Genomic DNA, 17,796 nt, shown 5'->3' with positions numbered 1-17,796 from the left:
TCTTCATTGAGCTAAAAGCATCATTATACCCAAGTCACATTATCTACTAGATAGTATTATCATATCTGGTGTACCTTACTTTATGGATTATTCGCCAGAATTTTTTTTCTCTTTGATCATCACTCGCCTGTCGCTGATTTCCTCTAGTATATCTCGGCTTTTTTTTTAGATAGTATTATCCTGTAATATGCTCATGTGCTTATTATACATCATAAGGATTGTCGTGTAAAAGTGTACAGGTATTTATTATTCAAAGCATCTTCTGATAATAAATCAAAGGATATAAGATATGCAACTAAACAAAGAAAATACAAAGGGTAAGTTTAGAAATTATAAATAATGATTCAATAATTTTATAGGTTCATTGATTCATTTGACCAAGCTATACACTAGGTATTTTGTGTTTGCTTCTTCAAAAACCCAGAACTCCACTTTCTTTTTGTGAAGAGATAATAATTCAAAATTGATATATATATATTCATCTGAAGAAGAACAATAGTGTTCTAAAGACTTATTATTCTTATATTTTGAAAGTATACAGCTGAATATTTCTCAGTTTTATGATTATCGTTAATCTTTGAGACAGTAAACCTCTGAAGCTTTGGGAGTGATAGTTTTTTTAACTTAGAATGTTCATGTTCTTCTTTACAAGCCTTTCAGAGCTGCTATAATACACTCCATTCTTAAGAGTATAAAACAATATTAAAGTAAAAATAAAGGCGAGCTTAGTAGGATATTTCTGCAAACCTTTCTTATTTCTGGTCCCTAATGGTACATATGTTATCATTAAGATTATTATTAAGTTACTTTAACAGATAGATAGTGTGTGGGCTTGTAACAATTCACCATCGTTTTCTTGGATGCAGGTTTTTTGTACGTTGGTAAAAGTCTTTTCTTTCAATAATATTGTTTTCAAAATTCAAGGCTATACAAAAAATCCCGTTGAGTAATCCTACGGTAATATAACATGGTGTAAGACGAGTTCAACAAAAAATTGTAACCTATTATTAACCTGGTTCCTTAGCCCGGGCCATTAACCCGCTTCTTGTCAAGTTTATTGGCCTGATACACCACAGCAGAAACTTGATATGGTAGATAGGGTGTAGACTTGTAGTAACTTTATGAGCAGCTGCTACAATTTACACACTTTTTAATGTAAGGCAGAATAATGTCTTTAGATAAGTATAAAGAATACCATATTAATTATATACTTTTGTAAATACATATTGACACTACGAGTGTAAGTTCTATCTTTTATACACATATGTGTCTGTGTAATAAAAGAACTGCCTAGAATACTATTTCAGAATAGTATACTCTAAAATAAAACCCGGCTCTCTATCTTGGAAACGTTGTGCCCTTAAAATCACTGGTACTTAATAAAGATATTGTTTCACAGAAAATTCTGGGCTGCTTAAATATAAAAAACTGCTATCCAGCGCCGGAATATATGTCGCTGCCTTACATTACCAAATTTATATGAGAAATAAAATTACATTCAGTGTTTCAATAGCAATACAAAAATGCTTTTTCTTGGCCCTGACCCGATATAGTATCTTTCCCTCACTGATGAATTGTAACCTAGAACAAGAACCAAGAAAGCACACTATAAACGTATAAAAATTAGAGAGCTTTCTGATATTGAATGCAAGCAAGAGTTCCGTTTTACTCTTTTAGAGGTAGTCTATTCTTCGCAAATGTATGTTTTTATATGTAAAAGTATCAACGAAACCCCTTACTCATTTTTTATATGTTAGATAAAGAAAATGAGCGCTTTTATGAATTTGGGTCATTTTCTACGTGTTAAACCCGAAAAATAAATTATACAGGTCCAGTGTTAATTCGCTTTTGCATTCGTTTTGTATAACTACTCATTCCCATATCTGTACTGTTCGATAGAGAGAATGTGGAGAATGAACGAGAAGAATCTGGCTTGTACTGTGAACCAGTTCCCAGTCCTACTTTTGGAAAATTTAAGCATGGGTTGAAGTTTGGCTCGCGTCAATTCTCTGAAGAAAATTGCAAGAGATTTCTTGCTGCCATATTTGCAAAAGTAATCACACGTTTTTTATCACAGATACTCCTATACTGCTTTATTCAGTTTTAACACGTCTTCTGTTGTATCTCTTTTTATAGGTGGTATGTACCCAAATCTAATTGGGTTTATAGACGGTACAATACAAAAGACTTCTTGCCCAACGAAAAACGAGAAACAGAAAGTTATGTACAGTGGATGGAAGACAACATATAAATTACAAAAAAATGGCTTAAACAGAAATGTAGCTTATTAAATACCCGTGTATTTTATGGGATGTTATATGTATAGCATATCCATTGTCTAACAAGAGATTTGTCACTTCTGATGTCCTAAAAAGCAGCCTCCTTGGTCCTTTTGCTGGAACTAGCCATGGCGCAAAAATGTTTGACCAATCAAAGACACTCGAAATACTTATTGTTCATGTGGGTCATATGCAGCCAGAAAATGACTCAGATCTCAAGTATGCTTTATATGGTTACCAAGCATACGATAAGTATATGTACATTTACTGGCCTTTCACGACATATGAGATTGCTCAAGATGGCGAATCATTTAAAATAAAGTCAAAGCAATCTAATAGCATAGTTTTAATAAATGTGGTACAAATCTGACGTGTATGTCTTTAGCCCGCAGAAAGGAATTCAATACTGCAATGTTAAAAACAAGGGTTCAAGTGGAGATGGAGTTCGGGAAGGTTGCGTAGTACTTCAAGTACCCCAATTATCATTTTTCAATGAAGGTCAAAGGAAATACCAAACAAGGTATGGTGTACATCCTATGTACTTTATTCATAAGCTTCCATACTTGTATAAATGGATCCGCAACAACAGCAATATTTGGGTGTAGTTATATTCTTTGTACATGTAAAGCCCCGTTTATATATTCTTTCATCAATTCCCATAATTTGCTCTCTCTCTTGAATTCAATAAAGATCTTTACCATTATACCTATAACTCAAAGCAGTAACATTCACAAATATCATAAGAAACTCTCAAATATAGAGAAAAAGCGAATTTATAGGGTTTTATCTTGTAGGAATTGTTGATTCTGAAATTTCCACTATAGTCAACGTTCCAAGAAGAATAATGAGTCGTTTGGTGACAAAATACGAAACAATGGGATCCAATGCTCACAAGAACAGTCCTAAAAAGCCTAAGCTAATTAAACCTAGAAAGTTCGCTATATTCTATCAAATATTAGAAAAAATTGATTCCACACTTTAGCAGATATAACATATAATCTCGAGGCTGAGAGAGAAGCATCTACCAGTAAACAAACAATCACAAAGGCTTTGTATAAAATGAAGGGACATTTATAGTTTGGGAGTGTATTGTGTCATGAGGGAAATATCTACTTGTATTTTTAGATGACAATATGAATGACCCCAAGTATATTGAGGCTCTTGAAAAGCATCGGTTGCCTTTTTGAGCAGTTTTATAGCTGCATAAAGTGGCAACTATATTTTCCAGGAGAACAGTGCCCCAGGACACAAGGCAAAAGTTACAGGTGTACAAGGAACGTGTTAAGTTAAATGTTTCTGGTTTGCCCGCTGAGTAGTCCTGACTTAAGCTCTATAGAGAGCATTAGGACTTATATTAAGGATTGTGTACACTTCCCCAAACGTCAGTCTGCAACTCTGGGCAAGCTAGAGGAGTTGGGGCAAAAGAGTGGGGCTCCATTAACCTAAACACTTATCACGCTTACTCCCTGAATATAGAAAAACGCTTAGCTCCTTTAAAAAACAATAGTTTTAATGATATTCCATGTTAAACCAATTTTATTTTAATATTATTATTATTATAAGCATAATCTGCTTTACTAGAGTAAGTGTAAAAATCGGAAGTCTGCAAGAGTTGCATGGGTTTTATTGTGGGGTTAAATATAAAGAAGTATGTACTATAAAATTTTGGCTTTAAATGGAAAAAATATGGCTGTACCCTGTATTATCACAATATAAAGTGAGGGTCCAAGATTTTTTTTTAAAAAAAAAATTACCATGCAAAAGTAATTGATCAACAGTATTACAGTTAACATTACTGCGCATCTAATTCAAATTAAGACTATAAATCCTTTATGTAAGCCTGTGATAATCCTTAATGACTTGTCATAGTATTTGTGTGTGTATGAGTGATCTGCTTAGTTCCAGACAGTCATAGACCGCCCAGCAATATCATTCTTATCAAAAAAGAAATATTTATGTAAAGACGCGCGGCATTAGAAAAACGACATGAAAAATTTGATGCATTAATCGTTATGCTGTTCATTTGAGAGCATGTGATCTAGGGCGTCGGAAAAGCGGAAAGCAATAGATATGAATCGGATGTGATATCATGCGATCAAGTGGAAGGTTATAGATATAGAGCATACTGTACCACCAAAATATATAGCTGGTGGTGTTCCCAAACCATCTGACGTGTGATACCAAATATGTCCAAAGATGTACGAATGGTAGTGTCCTAACGTACTCCTGACTTTGTATGAAGTGTCAAATCTTGGAATGTTTCTAACCGAGTGAATGAGAGGTCTAAACTATAATACAGGGCACGATGGGGCTCAACGTTAACCATGACTAACTGAATTTCTTATAGCGAATCTTATATTTCTATTAAGCGTACATATTACTGAAAGATATCAATTATTTTTATTGACTTTAAACAATCAGGGAAATTCTAATGATCCGAAATATGTAAAAATTTTAAAGATTTGCTTTTTGTTTATACATCTTTAGACAATTCTCCTCATCGACTAAAGAGGGGAGAGGAGGGCGACGATGGCAGGTAACTCGCTATTAATAATAGTAATAAAAAAACGATAATTGAGTCACCCGTTGAACTTGATTTATGAAGTATTAAGAATGAGTTATGAAAACGATACTTACTTACCACTCCATCAAGCAACCCACCCCAGAACAATATTATGTACTCGCCGTAATTGCTCGATCCCGGAGTGCGTAGAAAGCACGCAGAGAAAACAGCAGGGATATTATTTTTTACCCCTCATATAAACACCCTGCTTTATATCCCCCCGTACAACGAGAAAAGCAGAAAGGAGCCTTCGATGGTGGGATTGGCAGCGGAAATGATGCTTGTATAAAGAATTTACAAAAAAAAGCCTTCTTTTCAATTCGCATATTCAAGTGCCAAGGTTTTGCAAACACATTGACAGAATGTAAAACTCCACTTTTTTTTTTGTTTTCCACAACCGATTTTTGTTTTTCTTATAATAAACAGCAAGTTTCAAATAGGATTAACCTACATACACAAAAACACATTGATCAAAATTTGATATTTGGGTACAGCAAATAATCGATAATTTATAGGCATTTTAGCTCAACTGATACTCATAGATACATAACATATATTCACCAGGAAAAATAAGAGGAATAAAAAAAAACAACTTACGCGTCGTTATTGGTTATGAAACCCTTTTAATGGATGCTATTATCTAGGCTCTTGAGTTGGGTACCAAACAGCTGTATCGTATTTTGAGAATTTGTAGGAGTAGATCATAATTTCATCCCTAAAGAGAAAAAGGGAGAAAGAGCAGAGGAACCAAGGAATTCCTTAAAAAAAAATGGAGACATATAATTGTATATTTCACCTTCGCCCAATAACACCTCATCACCCATGTACGCGTTTCATGTCAAGTCCGCCTAATGTGGTACGATTGAGCTCAGAAACTGAGTGCTTAAAGAAGCACAGTCATTTTGGTGCTGCACATTCTAATATGCGGGAAATTGTTCTACCGTATATGCGTGACTCACTCTCAAAAGTTCTGCGCACACCTCTTCATCGTAATCATGGGTAAAGATGGATTCTTAACCGCAAAGGCGATTGGAAACCGCATCAAATCAAAGGGTCTCCTTAAACTCAAATTTTACTGCCAAGTTTGCGAGAAAGCTTGTCGAGATGAGAATGGATTCAAATGCCACACGATGTCAGAATCTCATCAACGGCAGATGCTTCTTGTTGCCGAGAATCCTGCAAAGTATGTCGACAGTTACTCTGATCAATTCAAAAGTGATTTCTTGAGCATCTTGTCTCGGCGACATGGTACCAAAAGAATTTTTGCAAATCAAGTCTACCAGGAATACATATCTGATCGAGAACATTTACACATGAACGCTACAAAATGGACATCGCTTTCTGAATTTGTGAAGTATCTCGGTCGAGAGAGTATCTGTCATGTGGATGAGACAGAAAAAGGCTGGTATATAACTTGGATTGATAATAGCCCAAAGGCTTTAGAAAGACAGGTAATACAAAAGCAGTTACTTAAATAACCAATTCATTACTAAATATATATATATTCTTAGGCGGCTATCCAAAAGTTAGAAAGAGCACAGAAAGATGATGATGATCGAGAACAACAACAGCTCCAGAAACAGATAGACCGGGCGTCTAAACTGGCCGAAGAGCGTGGACTTTTGGAGCAAAAGTCTGGTGAACTTAAGCGGGAGGACGAACAAGGAAAGATTAAGCTGAATATGTCGATGAAATTAACGGCCCCACCGTCTTCTGGGATAAATACTGGACCGACAAAACCAGGAGGAGCTAAAATGAAAATGATGATGGGAGGCATGAAGTCGTTGAGTGGTGCTAAAACATTAGGAGCTAAGACTGCAGGTGGTATTCCCGAGAAGAAGCAAAGTAGTGTCCATAACACTAAAAAAGCAGGATTTTCTTTTGGGCTGTAAACCAAGTGTAAATAAAACAAATGTCCTTTTAGAAAGTCTTCAAGGAAATTTTACATAAGGAAACGGAAACGGTATTTTGGATCAGTGTCTTTATCGCAGTTCAAAAATATATATGTACAAATCATCTCAATCTCAGGTAGAAACATTGTATATTAGAGCCTTCTATTCAGAGACTCTCTCATCTTAAATGGATTCCACTCTATAAGAAATCAAATATATAGGCCTAGTTTCTTGTATAATGATATTTAAGATTATAAGAATGCACACTTTTGTGCCAGAATACTTTTTGAACCCATTAATAATAGGAATATATAGACCAAGTAATATATTAGGGGCCTGTTACTTTATATATCAATACATATATATATAGCTGGAAGCCTCTAAAATTTATATCTATGGGTATTCATAACAGCATAAGTATTCTGCTATTATAATACTTCCTGAAATCTTTACAAAATAATTATGTCAAGCATAAGGTTTGATTTGCCCTTTTCTAAAGTAAAAAAAAACTAGCCGAAGTGCAGATAGCGAACCAAACTGGCGTCACTTTCTACGTCATCCTATAGTCATGTGACTTTGAAAGTCTTCCGTCTTCTAAGCTTTGCAGAAACGCAAACACTTTTTTGATAATACACACAACAATGGCACGCAGAAATAAGAATAACCGTGAAGAAGACGAAGTCCCTTACGACAATGAGGAAGACGAGGAAGACGATGATGACGAAGAAGACGAAGACGAAGACGTGGTATGTATAACAACCTTTTTAGGTACACTACGTAGTGTCCTGCTTTGTAAACGACTCGTCTTTCATGGCTCATTAGCAACGCCCAGCCAAGAGAAAGTATAATCCTTTCATTGACGAAATGGCCATCGTTGATGATGACGACGACGATGAAGAAGACGACGAGGATTATGGTCGTGAAGGTCAGAATTATACAATATTCGAAAGATCTAAATGGATGATTGACACGATTAAACATCATAATTACGAATACAGACGGCTTCATTGAAGAGGAAACCGAAGAGCTTCCTTCAGCAGCTGCCATACAAAGACGTCACATCGAGCTCGATCGCCGGAGACAACAAGAAACAGATGGAATGAATGATGAAGAAGTTGCTGCTTTCTTTAAAAGTAAATATAGTGCACGAAAATCCCAGGGTTTCAGAGCATCTGAAGAAGTTCCGCAGCAATTACTGCTTCCTAGTGTTAACGATCCTAATTTGTGGATGGTGAAATGCAAGGTAACAATTTTTTTTCTCGAAGGAAAAAAAATCGAATCCTTATTTTCTAATTATTGTGTCTATTTTTATTTAGCCCGGAAAAGAAAGAGACGTTGTTTTTGGTTTGATGAAGCGTTACTTTGATAGACTAAACGGCGATGACCCATTGGATACATTCTCTGCATTTGCCCGAGAATCACTAAAAGGATATATCTACATTGAAGCCAGACGCCAAGCCCATGTTCAACAGGTGTGTGGTAACCTTTATTATGAAATATGAATGCTGAATTGGATAAATCTCTACAGGCACTATTGAATATTCCTTATGTATACCATTCAACTCTTATGCTGGTACCTATTAAAGATATGATCGATTCGATCAGTATCCAAAGAAAGGAAGTAGAGCTACCTTTGGGAGGCTGGGTGCGTGTGAAGCGCGGTAGATATGCTGGCGATCTTGCACAAGTCTTGGAGGTTTCAGACTCTCAAGATAGCGCACGTGTCAAACTAGTTCCTCGTCTTGATCTGGAATCTGACGAAGATGACCCACAAAAAAAACGAAAGAGAGGCTTGGTTGCATCTCGTCCCCCTCAAAAATTATTTAATCCAGAAAGACTTGCTAGCCGATCAATTTCTAGCTTACAAAAGAAAGGTCCTTATTGGTTTTTGGGAACTGACCACTTCCGCGATGGCTATCTCGAAAAGAATATGAAAGTGGCCACATTACAGGTCGAGGATGTGAGCCCAACTTTGGATGAAATCGCCAAATTTGCGAGTGGAGGAGAACTTAATGGAGAAGACGGCGATCGTGCGCTTGATCTTTCGAAACTATCTGTACAGGCAGTTAACAGTGCGCAGGCATCCACCTTATTCCAAGGTGGCGATACAGTAGAAGTTATTGAAGGTGACATGATCCACAGTATTGGTGTTGTTGACAGCGTTGAAGAATCATCAGTGGTTGTTATGCTTGATGTCGATGGAATGAAAAAACGAGTAACCCTCCCTGCAAAACAATTGCGAAAGAAATTTAGAGAGGGTGACCATGTCAAGGTTATCAATGGTCGCTACAAGGACGAGAGTGGCATGATTGTCAATGTGATGGATAGTGTTGTTACAATCCTTTCAGATGCAACATTAAATGAAGTCAAGGTGTTTGCAAAGGATTTGAGAGAGGCAGCAGATATCACACTCACCAGAACAGTCATCGGAAATTATGAACTTCACGATTTAGTCCAACTCGAGTAAGTCACTTTGAAAGGACAATTAGAGAAAGAAATAGGAGTAAGAAAGAGAGGGTGTAATTGAACACTCTGTCTGTTTAGTTTCCATACAGTTGGTACAATTGTTAAGGTCGATCGTGATTCATTCAAAGTCTTGACTCAGGAATCTGAGATTCGAACAGTTGCACCCCATCAGATTACTAGCAAACGTGATACCAATAGAGCAGTAGCTACAGACGCCAATGGAAATAGCATTCGCTCGGGTGACTCTGTAGTTGAGATTGACGGGGAAAGACGCGCTTGTACCATCCTTCATCTCTACCGTAATTTAGTCTTCTTGCACTCTCGTGAGAATGTGGAAAATTACGGTGTCTGGGTCAACAATACCAGATCTGTTGTTAGTGTTGCTGCCAAGAGTAGACCTAGTCTGGTAAGCTTCTATTGTCTTTCAAATATATGTGGATTATCCTTCTTACTACTTCTATAGCAAGGACTTGCACAAGGTCGTGATTTATCTCGTCAACAGCAGCCATTCGGTAATTCTCATGGCATGGGAAGAGGTGCACCTGACAGTCGTGGTCGTGGAAGAGGAGCTGCTCGTGGTGGGTTCTACGGTCGTGGCAGAGGTGGCCGCGACAACTTGGTCGCAAAAACTGTTAGAATTGCTCAAGGACCTCATAAGGGATACGTTGGCATTGTCAAAGACACTACTGATGATATGGCCAGAGTTGAGCTTCACACAAACAGTAAAGTCATAAACGTAGACAAATCCAAATTGGTACTTCTTGATGCACAAGGAGGTACCATTGGCATGGCAGTTACCAATGACAGATTCGCGACACCAAATGATTTTGCTGCTCCATCATCTACACCCAGACGCTATGGTGATGGTGGAACAACACCAATGCATTTCGCATCTGGAGCCAGAACACCTGCATGGAATTCTGGAGCACGGACACCTAACCCTTACACAATGAATGGCAGCAAAACCCCGGCTTGGGATTCAGGAAGTAAAACACCCAACCCACATGCTTTTGGTAGTGGATCAAAGTCATCTGCCTGGGATTCAGGAAGTAAAACACCAATGTGGGGAGCAGAGACACCACATAGAAACAGCGGCATGATTGCAAAGACACCTGGTTTTGTGGATCCTGGTAGCAAGACACCCATGTGGAGTGGACGCTATTCTGAAAATGATATGGCACCAACTCCTGCTGCACACTCAATGGTTCCACCTACACCAGCGGTAAGCTTTACATCCATTACTATATAAAAAACAATGCATCCTTATAATGAAATTAATGGGGGTATCAACAATTTTAGGCGTCATATGGCAATACTGCTCCTTCACCAGCACCATATCCTCAGACACCAGCTGCCAACTATGGCGCATCAATGTACGATCACACAAACACCCTCTACGACAGTGCGCCGACACCTGGCGCCAACCTTATTCCTGCAACACCAGCAGCTATGAGTGCACCTACACCTGTAGCACATATGTTAAGTGCACCCACACCTGGAAATTATTTACCTACCACACCCGGTATTTCAGCACAAACACCGTTCATGCCAACTGGAGGCAATTATCACCATGTTGAGGATGAAGGTAAACTATATAACAAATTCATTGTAGAGATTTTATCTATTTATGCATGATTATCTGTTTCATAGATCAAGACGATGTTGGTGACTGGCCTATTGAAGAAATTGAGGTTAAGGTTGTCTCTTCCCATGGTAACGTTAATGAAGGTCAATTGGCTGCCATTACTGCAGTAAATCATGGAGCAAGGACATGTACAATTCAGCTGAGCAGCAATAACACCACCGCAGAACTTCCATTTGAAAGCCTGGAGCCAGTGCGGCCAAGCAAGAAGGATGATGTCAAGGTTATTTTGGGTGAGCATCGTGGAGAGCTAGGATCTCTTATTGGTGTAGACAGCCATGATGGTATTGTACGCCTCAGAGGAGATACGAGCGGCTTCAAGATTATGGGTATGAGTTCTGTTGGCAAGTACATACCAAGTAGAACATAAGATCCATCCCTTTATGTTTGTAGAAAAGTTATATTTACTATCCCATACGTACACACACACACGCACACACACACACACGCACATCGTCTTTTTATCTGCTTAAAATAAAAATAAAATCATTATAAAATATCCTTCACCTATTTTGAAACAAATGTATAATATTAAATATTATTGCAACTCTAAGCCACTTTCTAAATCCATGGGGTTTCTGATGGAGACAATTTATGCTTATATTGGACTGATTAACGCAACGGACAACGGACTTGCTTGTACAATATAGACGCATACATTATGACTACGACTCCCTCTGAACGATTCGGCGTTCTTCCTAAGATAGAACTTCCTGCCTGTCTTGAATTTCTTAAGCTTAAAAACTTTCCTCTCAAGACCTATCCATCCGTGTACCAACCCCCACGTCTGACAAAAGACACGTTATACATCTTTGGTCCTGGCTGGAGAAATACATGGGGAAGCTTCGATGCCGAATGTTTGCAATTCCAGGTACATTATCTCTCCATACACCTACAAAATTAATTAAGGCTTATTACATGAATTTTAGATCTACCTCAAATTTGCCGGTCTTGAATTTGATGTCATCAACAGTAATGAACCCGATGCCTCTCCCTCTGGTACTTTAAATAGCAATAAATACAGAAAGAATTGGAATCTTGTAGAATACTAATACTGTTTCTATTTTTTTAGGAAAGCTGCCTTTCTTGGCCACTGTTCCTGGTGCAATTTATCATGACCAACAGATTCACAAATGGATAGACGACATGGTAAATAACAAGAGTGATGAACACTTGGACAATACTGGGTTAAGATGAATGGAGCTACTTTATTTACTCATTTTGTTTTGTAATAGGGAAAGAGCCAAGTTCTGGCGGGTGAGCACAGTGAGGATGCAAAGGCATTTATTTCTTTGGCAAACACAAAATTGAATGCTGCATTGGTAAGTAATATTTAGAAAAAAGGGAAGGTATAAAGTAGTGATTATCAAAGTATTGACTTTATTTTATTATTATATTCTTACAAGATTTTCTCCATGTGGTTGGAACCTCTCAATTACTCAAAAGCAACTTCTGAGGCCTATTTTGGTCACGTTCCTGCTCCAGTAGATTATATCCTGGCCTACAAGAAACAAAACAAGGTTGTTCAGCAATTGCTGGCTGATCGTGACATTCTTGTCAGGGAAGAGGTAAACCAATTTATTGTGAGAGATTAAATGGCAAATATTTATTTCTTGAAATAGATTTATTCGGATGCTGTTCACGCTCTTGAAGCTCTTTCTGTCAAATTGGGAGAAGCTACATACTTTTTTGGTTCAAGGTGAGGATAAAAGTGTAGGCGGTGAAAGGAGATTAAATATGATTCTTTTTCTTTGTAGCGATCCCACTTGGGTTGATGCAGTTATTTTCTCATATATACATATTATTTTGGGTGCACCACAGTTTACAGACTCATCTGTGTCAGATGAAGAGAAACGCCAGGCGAGTACTCTGCGTAATTTGGTGCTCAAGCACGATAATTTAGTTAGATTTGCAAAGAATATTCGTGAAAAGTATCTGTAGGGAATACATAGATAATAGAATGAAAAAAAAAAGGACCAAGCATTACAAAACCAGTGAAAAATATAAAAGTAAAAGAATATTAATGAAGAGTGTGTGTTATGATATGAACACCTTGATATCTATATAAATGTATATATATATTTTACTGTCTGTACATTATGGCTTCTTATTATAGCCTCAACCCTTGGTATGTTTCTTCTATTATAGTCTATTTGGACTTTTTCGTTTTCTTGGTTTTTGGCTCTTCGTTTGAGGATTCATCTTCCTTTCTTTTTTTACCATCGGTAATAGTAATTGATGGGGTAAATGCGATTGCAGCATTGATAGTGTTCTTCCTTGTTTCTTTGGTAGTAGCATTAGTATTTTGTTGTGTAGAGTCTAAATTTTCTTACCTCCTTTTCTGAGTAATCGTACATAGTTGTAACTAACAGCAGCTTCAATTTGGTCTTCAGTCATACCAATCAATAATCCACTTTTATTTGAATAGAGAAAAGACATTGAGCATATTAGTATACTAACATGTTATGCTTTTTGTGTGCCATTATATTGACTTACAGCACACGAAGATCAGAAGGTCGTTTGATTTCAAGTGCGCGTAAAGCCTCACTTGAAATGATCAAGTTTTTTCCGCGTGTTGTTTCCACAAGTCTCTTGGCATTACTATAGAATGTACTTCTCTTTTTGACATCTATTGTATCCCACTCCAGAACAAAGGAGCGATAATTAGAGCCAAGAAAAGCGTTATATATACATACATATATATATATATACCTCTGTTTCCTTGAGTATAGCAGATTTCGAAGAAAATACCGCGTGTAATAGCAACTTGGGCCGATACATATCCTGGAAGAACTTTTCTTTGTGACAGGTCAATGGAAATAAGGTCAACTTCGTAGGATTGACAAGCATGTTTGCATATGTCAACATGAGTGGGTTTAACGGCCAAGATATCAATTAAAGAATTACAGGAATTGCTTGAAGACTAACAATACCTTGGATGTTAGAATATTTCAAAGATAGATTTTTCTTTTCTTTTGGAATTTTATATAGTCTCACCAATTGGTAATTTGTCTTGGAGTCTTCTATAATCAGCGTCACTCTGGTCAATTGCTGAACATTCTTAAATTTTTCAGGGCTAATAGGCTTGAGCGGCTGTATATTAAAATTGTTACTAAATATTTGCTTTATGAGGTACTTGTGTAAATTTAATCCTACTTCGGTAATTTTAAGATTATTGGTAATCGTTTGATTCAGTGCAATGGTGGCCTTTTGGACTGCAAGTTTCATTGTCAGTTGTAGGTTGTAATTCTGGGTCGAAATGCATGGTATTTACAAGAACTGACACGCGCAAGAATTCTCTCCAGTCTTTCCAGATCTGCTCGTTCCAAAGAGGAAGGATGTGGAATGTTAAAATCGTAAAACATTCTCAAAAAGTAAAATAAAAAGAAAGAAAGAAGAAAAAAAGGTTCCCTTGCTTGAAGCACTTGAACTTTTAGATTTGTCTTACTTTCTGTGCACATTAACTTGTCAAAATATGACTTGTATTTTACTTAGTCACAGTCACGTGTATCATTACTGCAGGGCAACCTGTCTTTTTTTGAATTGGCGTTCCTTCTTTCAAGAGCTTGAAGCATAGACAGAAAGCATGAGTGGACAAAAAGCACTTTTGTTATGCAAAGGTACCACAATACTTAGAATGCGTAGCATTCAAGGGCTTGGATTGCCTAATCGGCGCATGACTTTCCAGACCAGCTGTAAAGTCTTTGAAAGTGAGAAGAAACCTCCGGGAAAAATCGAAGGTCTCGGAAAGCTTGATATTGGAGCAAACAATGCACCTGGTCGAACAATTGCTAAGACCGATTGGTCGGCACCACCTAAAAAAGAAAGATCGCCGAGAACTTGGTCTCGCTCTGGCCCAGAAGGAGAAAGAGGAGGCCAACAACGATTCAACAACCAAAGAAACAATAATCAAGACGGAAGATCGCCTAGAAACGACACTCCTAAAAAAGACAATGCTCCCTCAACTTCTGGAAAACGTATCTCTCCAAAGCGTGATTGGACTCGACCTGTAGATCAGCATGTAGAGAAATATGCCAATGAATTACCGAAACAGCATGAGCGTCATGTCATGAAGTTCTCTAAACCACCACCAGTAAACGAGTCTGCTACCCAAAGACGTGAGAGAAAGCAAAAGGAGGAAGAACTTGCAAAAGCAATTAGAGAAGAAGAAAAGGCTAGACAGATGATTCTTGATAGACGTGCAAAACAGAGAGCTAAAGAGGCCGAACTGGCCCGACAGTCTCAAGAAGTTTATATCCCAGAAATCATCAATGTAGCCAATCTATCGCGTGTTCTTGGTGTTCGCATTGGTAAATCGATTATCGTGTAATGATAAGAAAAATAGGCAATTAACATATTCTCTAATTACATTTTTTTTTGGTTAATTAGAGCAAATTATTCAAACAATGGAAGAGTTAGATATGGGTAGTACATCGCATGATCGCAGTAGGTACCACACTAATAAACGACTGAATGCATAAAAATGGATTCAGAAGAGCCTAAGAAATATTGTGATTTTCCTCTCTAGTGCTCAATTCAGACGAATCTAGTTTGATTGCTATGCAGCTAGATATGAACCCTGTAGTAGACTCTCGGCAGTCGTTAGATTTGTTTCCAAGGTATTTATTCCTTCACAGACAATTATTAATAATAAGGTTTATGTCATATTCTGACGTGATACATTACATTATGCTTTACTGTGGTCAGACCTCCTACGGAAGACACTAGTAAATTACCAGGAAGACCACCTATAGTAACTATTATGGGTCACGTAGATCACGGAAAGACAACCCTGCTAGACACTTTGCGACAGACATCAGTAGCAGCAGGGGAAGCTGGTGGAATTACTCAACATATCGGTGCCTTTTCTGGTGAGTGATCTCAAAAGGATACACTAAACGTTTGTTCTCGTCTCATTTATTCTGTACACGCTAGTACAACTTCCCTCAAAGAAGCAAATCACTTTCTTGGATACACCTGGACACGCTGCATTTTCTTCTATGCGCGCCCGTGGCGCACAAGTTACTGATATTATTGTCTTGGTGGTCGCAGCAGATGATGGAGTGATGCCTCAGACACAGGAGGCGATCCAGCATGCTCACAATTCAGGTGTTCCTCTTGTGGTAGCTATCAATAAATGTGACAAACCGGGCGTAGACTCTTCAAAGGTTAAACAAGAACTTGCTCGCTACAATGTTCACTTGGAAGAAATCGGTGGCGATGTTCCTTGTGTAGAGGTATCTGGACTGACAGGTCTCAATCTTGATCAACTCGAAGAAACCATTTCCACTTTATCAGAAGTTCTGGAACTTAAGGCGGAGCGTAATGCAGGCGCTGAAGGTGTAGTTATTGAGTCGCAAATGGAGAAGGGTCGTGGAAATGTAGCTACTGTCCTGGTGAGAAGTGGTACACTCAAGGTTGGATCTGTTGTTGTTGCTGGACAAACGTGGTGCAAAATCAGATCTATGACAGATCACACTGGCAAGAGTATTAAGGAGGCTCTTCCTGGTACACCTGTTAAGGTTATTGGTTGGAAGGAGGTACCACACGCTGGTGATGAGATGCTACCATCTCCAGATGAGGTAAAAAGAAAATTACTATTATGGAAACTTTAACGAGAAAAATCATTTTAAGAAATATGCTGAGCCAATATTCAATTTTATTTGTACTCTAGAACACAGCAAAGACAGTGGTTGACAACCGTTTGGCACGTCAACAAAGAGATCAGCAATTACGTGATTTGGAAGTAATTAACGATAAGCGTCGTGCTCAGCGGGAGCAGCTTGAACAGGAACGTTTGGCTGAGAAGGCGTACAAAAAAGAGATGTATCTGTACCAGCGTGGTATGACTGAAAAAATGCCTGATTCTCTTGGTAAAAGAATGAGTGAACTTCAGGCTGATCGTGAAGAAAATGCCGCAGAAAGTGGACCTATTCAACAGGAATTAAGAGCGGTTGTGAAAGGTATTATTTATAAAAAAACAAACAAACAAACAAAAAAACTTTGGTTACAGACAGCTACACATACCTGTACAAACACAAATTTGCCAAGAGAGAGTGAATTAAATTGTTTTGGTCACCCAGGTGATGTTAGTGGCACAGTAGAGGCCGTTGTTGATTGTCTTAACGGACTGCAGAATAAGTTAATCAAGGTCAAGGTGGTCCAGAGTGGCGTCGGAAATATCACAGAAGGTGATGTACTGTTAGCAGCCGCATGTGAGGGGCAGGTTATCGGGTTTAATGTAAAGGCAGACAAGAAGATCCAAGCTGAGGCTTCTCGACATGGAGTCAACGTTCGGTCTTACTCTGTGATATACAAATTGCTTGAAGAGGTGAAGGACCAGTTGAGTGATATGCTCCCACCAATTGTAACTACACAAGTAGTGGGAGAAGCAAGTATCCTGCAAGTATTTGATATTAGTACAAAGGGTCGCGAAACTAAGCCAGTGGCTGGTTGCCGAGTTACAAATGGAGCAATCAATCGAAATGGCCGGGTTAGAATAGTGCGTAACAAAGAGACGATCTGGGAAGGTAAAACATGGATTTATTTTTTCTTGTTCTTTTTCTTTGGGCGTATATTTGTTTAGCTAGAATGCATATGTAAGCAAACTACTAAGCTAATTTTCTATAAATGTTTTAGGTGAACTGGACCAACTCCGTCAGGTAAAGAAAGATATTGCCGAAGCGAAAAAGGGTCTGGAGTGCGGAATGTCCTTTGAAGGGTTCAAGGAGTTCCAGGCTGGTGATATAATTCAATGTATCCAGGCAATAGAAACCAAACAGCGATTATAGACTGGTATTATTTACAATGAAAATAAAACATAATAAAGTAAAATAACATAACATAACATAACATAAAATAAAATAAAAAATAAGACTTACTGCTTACAAATCGGTACAGTAGAAGCCACGTAAGAGAACACTGCTGAGCAAGTTTTTACTTCTCTCAGTGGTT

The 17,796-nt window shown here is 38.0% G+C and overlaps 7 protein-coding genes across 7 annotated transcripts; 6 read left to right on the top strand and 1 right to left on the bottom strand.

Annotated features, from left to right (window-relative positions):
* Positions 1-1,750: 1,750 nt before the first annotated feature.
* PHYBLDRAFT_172907 (hypothetical protein) lies at positions 1,751-3,261 on the top strand (the record flags this gene model as incomplete). Its single annotated transcript, XM_018436890.1, has 7 exons — positions 1,751-1,788; positions 1,900-2,053; positions 2,137-2,139; positions 2,170-2,224; positions 2,327-2,600; positions 2,665-2,777; positions 3,074-3,261. The coding sequence occupies 7 exons, from the start codon at positions 1,751-1,753 to the stop codon at positions 3,259-3,261; spliced, it is 825 nt and encodes a 274-aa protein (XP_018287114.1).
* A 2,576-nt stretch (positions 3,262-5,837) lies between these two features.
* PHYBLDRAFT_89687 (C2H2-type zinc finger transcription factor) lies at positions 5,838-6,527 on the top strand (the record flags this gene model as incomplete). The annotated part of the gene is made up of 2 exons (XM_018443729.1): positions 5,838-6,293; positions 6,354-6,527. Coding segments are annotated over 2 exons (630 nt in total), but the record flags the coding sequence as incomplete, so codon positions are not given.
* Positions 6,528-7,389: 862 nt separating this feature from the next.
* PHYBLDRAFT_127403 (hypothetical protein) lies at positions 7,390-10,353 on the top strand (the record flags this gene model as incomplete). Its single annotated transcript, XM_018429161.1, has 8 exons — positions 7,390-7,480; positions 7,557-7,659; positions 7,733-7,977; positions 8,051-8,206; positions 8,263-9,197; positions 9,279-9,592; positions 9,668-9,757; positions 9,803-10,353. Coding segments are annotated over exons 2-8 (2,352 nt in total), but the record flags the coding sequence as incomplete, so codon positions are not given.
* Positions 10,354-10,603: 250 nt separating this feature from the next.
* Positions 10,604-11,343, top strand: PHYBLDRAFT_127401 (hypothetical protein). Its single transcript, XM_018429160.1, has 2 exons — positions 10,604-10,785; positions 10,851-11,343. Exons 1-2 carry the CDS (start codon positions 10,650-10,652, stop codon positions 11,210-11,212), a joined length of 498 nt encoding a protein of 165 aa, XP_018287111.1. The 5' UTR covers positions 10,604-10,649; the 3' UTR covers positions 11,213-11,343.
* A 146-nt stretch (positions 11,344-11,489) lies between these two features.
* On the top strand, positions 11,490-12,898 carry PHYBLDRAFT_160042 (hypothetical protein). The gene is made up of 7 exons (XM_018434105.1): positions 11,490-11,713; positions 11,772-11,841; positions 11,915-11,991; positions 12,078-12,164; positions 12,249-12,410; positions 12,465-12,541; positions 12,600-12,898. Exons 1-7 carry the CDS (start codon positions 11,504-11,506, stop codon positions 12,781-12,783), a joined length of 867 nt encoding a protein of 288 aa, XP_018287110.1. The 5' UTR covers positions 11,490-11,503; the 3' UTR covers positions 12,784-12,898.
* Positions 12,899-12,991: 93 nt separating this feature from the next.
* Positions 12,992-14,207, bottom strand: PHYBLDRAFT_150066 (hypothetical protein; the record flags this gene model as incomplete). Its single annotated transcript, XM_018432390.1, has 7 exons — positions 12,992-13,125; positions 13,176-13,255; positions 13,339-13,471; positions 13,555-13,765; positions 13,840-13,935; positions 13,999-14,057; positions 14,117-14,207. The coding sequence occupies 7 exons, from the start codon at positions 14,205-14,207 to the stop codon at positions 12,992-12,994; spliced, it is 804 nt and encodes a 267-aa protein (XP_018287109.1).
* An 818-nt stretch (positions 14,208-15,025) lies between these two features.
* PHYBLDRAFT_136168 (hypothetical protein) lies at positions 15,026-17,728 on the top strand (the record flags this gene model as incomplete). Its single annotated transcript, XM_018429768.1, has 8 exons — positions 15,026-15,152; positions 15,232-15,288; positions 15,371-15,461; positions 15,550-15,713; positions 15,778-16,424; positions 16,517-16,637; positions 16,860-17,372; positions 17,482-17,728. The coding sequence occupies 8 exons, from the start codon at positions 15,026-15,028 to the stop codon at positions 17,631-17,633; spliced, it is 1,872 nt and encodes a 623-aa protein (XP_018287108.1). The 3' UTR covers positions 17,634-17,728.
* Positions 17,729-17,796: the final 68 nt, after the last annotated feature.

This window comes from Phycomyces blakesleeanus (assembly GCF_001638985.1).
Source record: "Phycomyces blakesleeanus NRRL 1555(-) unplaced genomic scaffold PHYBLscaffold_23, whole genome shotgun sequence".
In the NCBI taxonomy this organism is placed as follows: Eukaryota; Fungi; Mucoromycota; class Mucoromycetes; order Mucorales; family Phycomycetaceae; genus Phycomyces; species Phycomyces blakesleeanus.
Note: the sequence above shows the minus strand (reverse complement) of the source record. Positions and strands in the feature narration are given on the sequence as shown.

Bases quoted from the DNA above. Each gene is read 5' to 3' on its own strand.
- PHYBLDRAFT_127401 (XM_018429160.1), top strand. From the start codon at position 10,650: ATGAGTGCACCTACACCTGTAGCACATATGTTAAGTGCACCCACACCT. The intron at 10,786-10,850 runs GTAAACTATATA...TCTGTTTCATAG, and splicing joins TCACCATGTTGAGGATGAAG to ATCAAGACGATGTTGGTGAC.
- PHYBLDRAFT_160042 (XM_018434105.1), top strand. From the start codon at position 11,504: ATGACTACGACTCCCTCTGAACGATTCGGCGTTCTTCCTAAGATAGAA. The intron at 12,411-12,464 runs GTAAACCAATTT...TTCTTGAAATAG, and splicing joins ACATTCTTGTCAGGGAAGAG to ATTTATTCGGATGCTGTTCA. The intron at 12,542-12,599 runs GTGAGGATAAAA...TTTTCTTTGTAG, and splicing joins ACATACTTTTTTGGTTCAAG to CGATCCCACTTGGGTTGATG.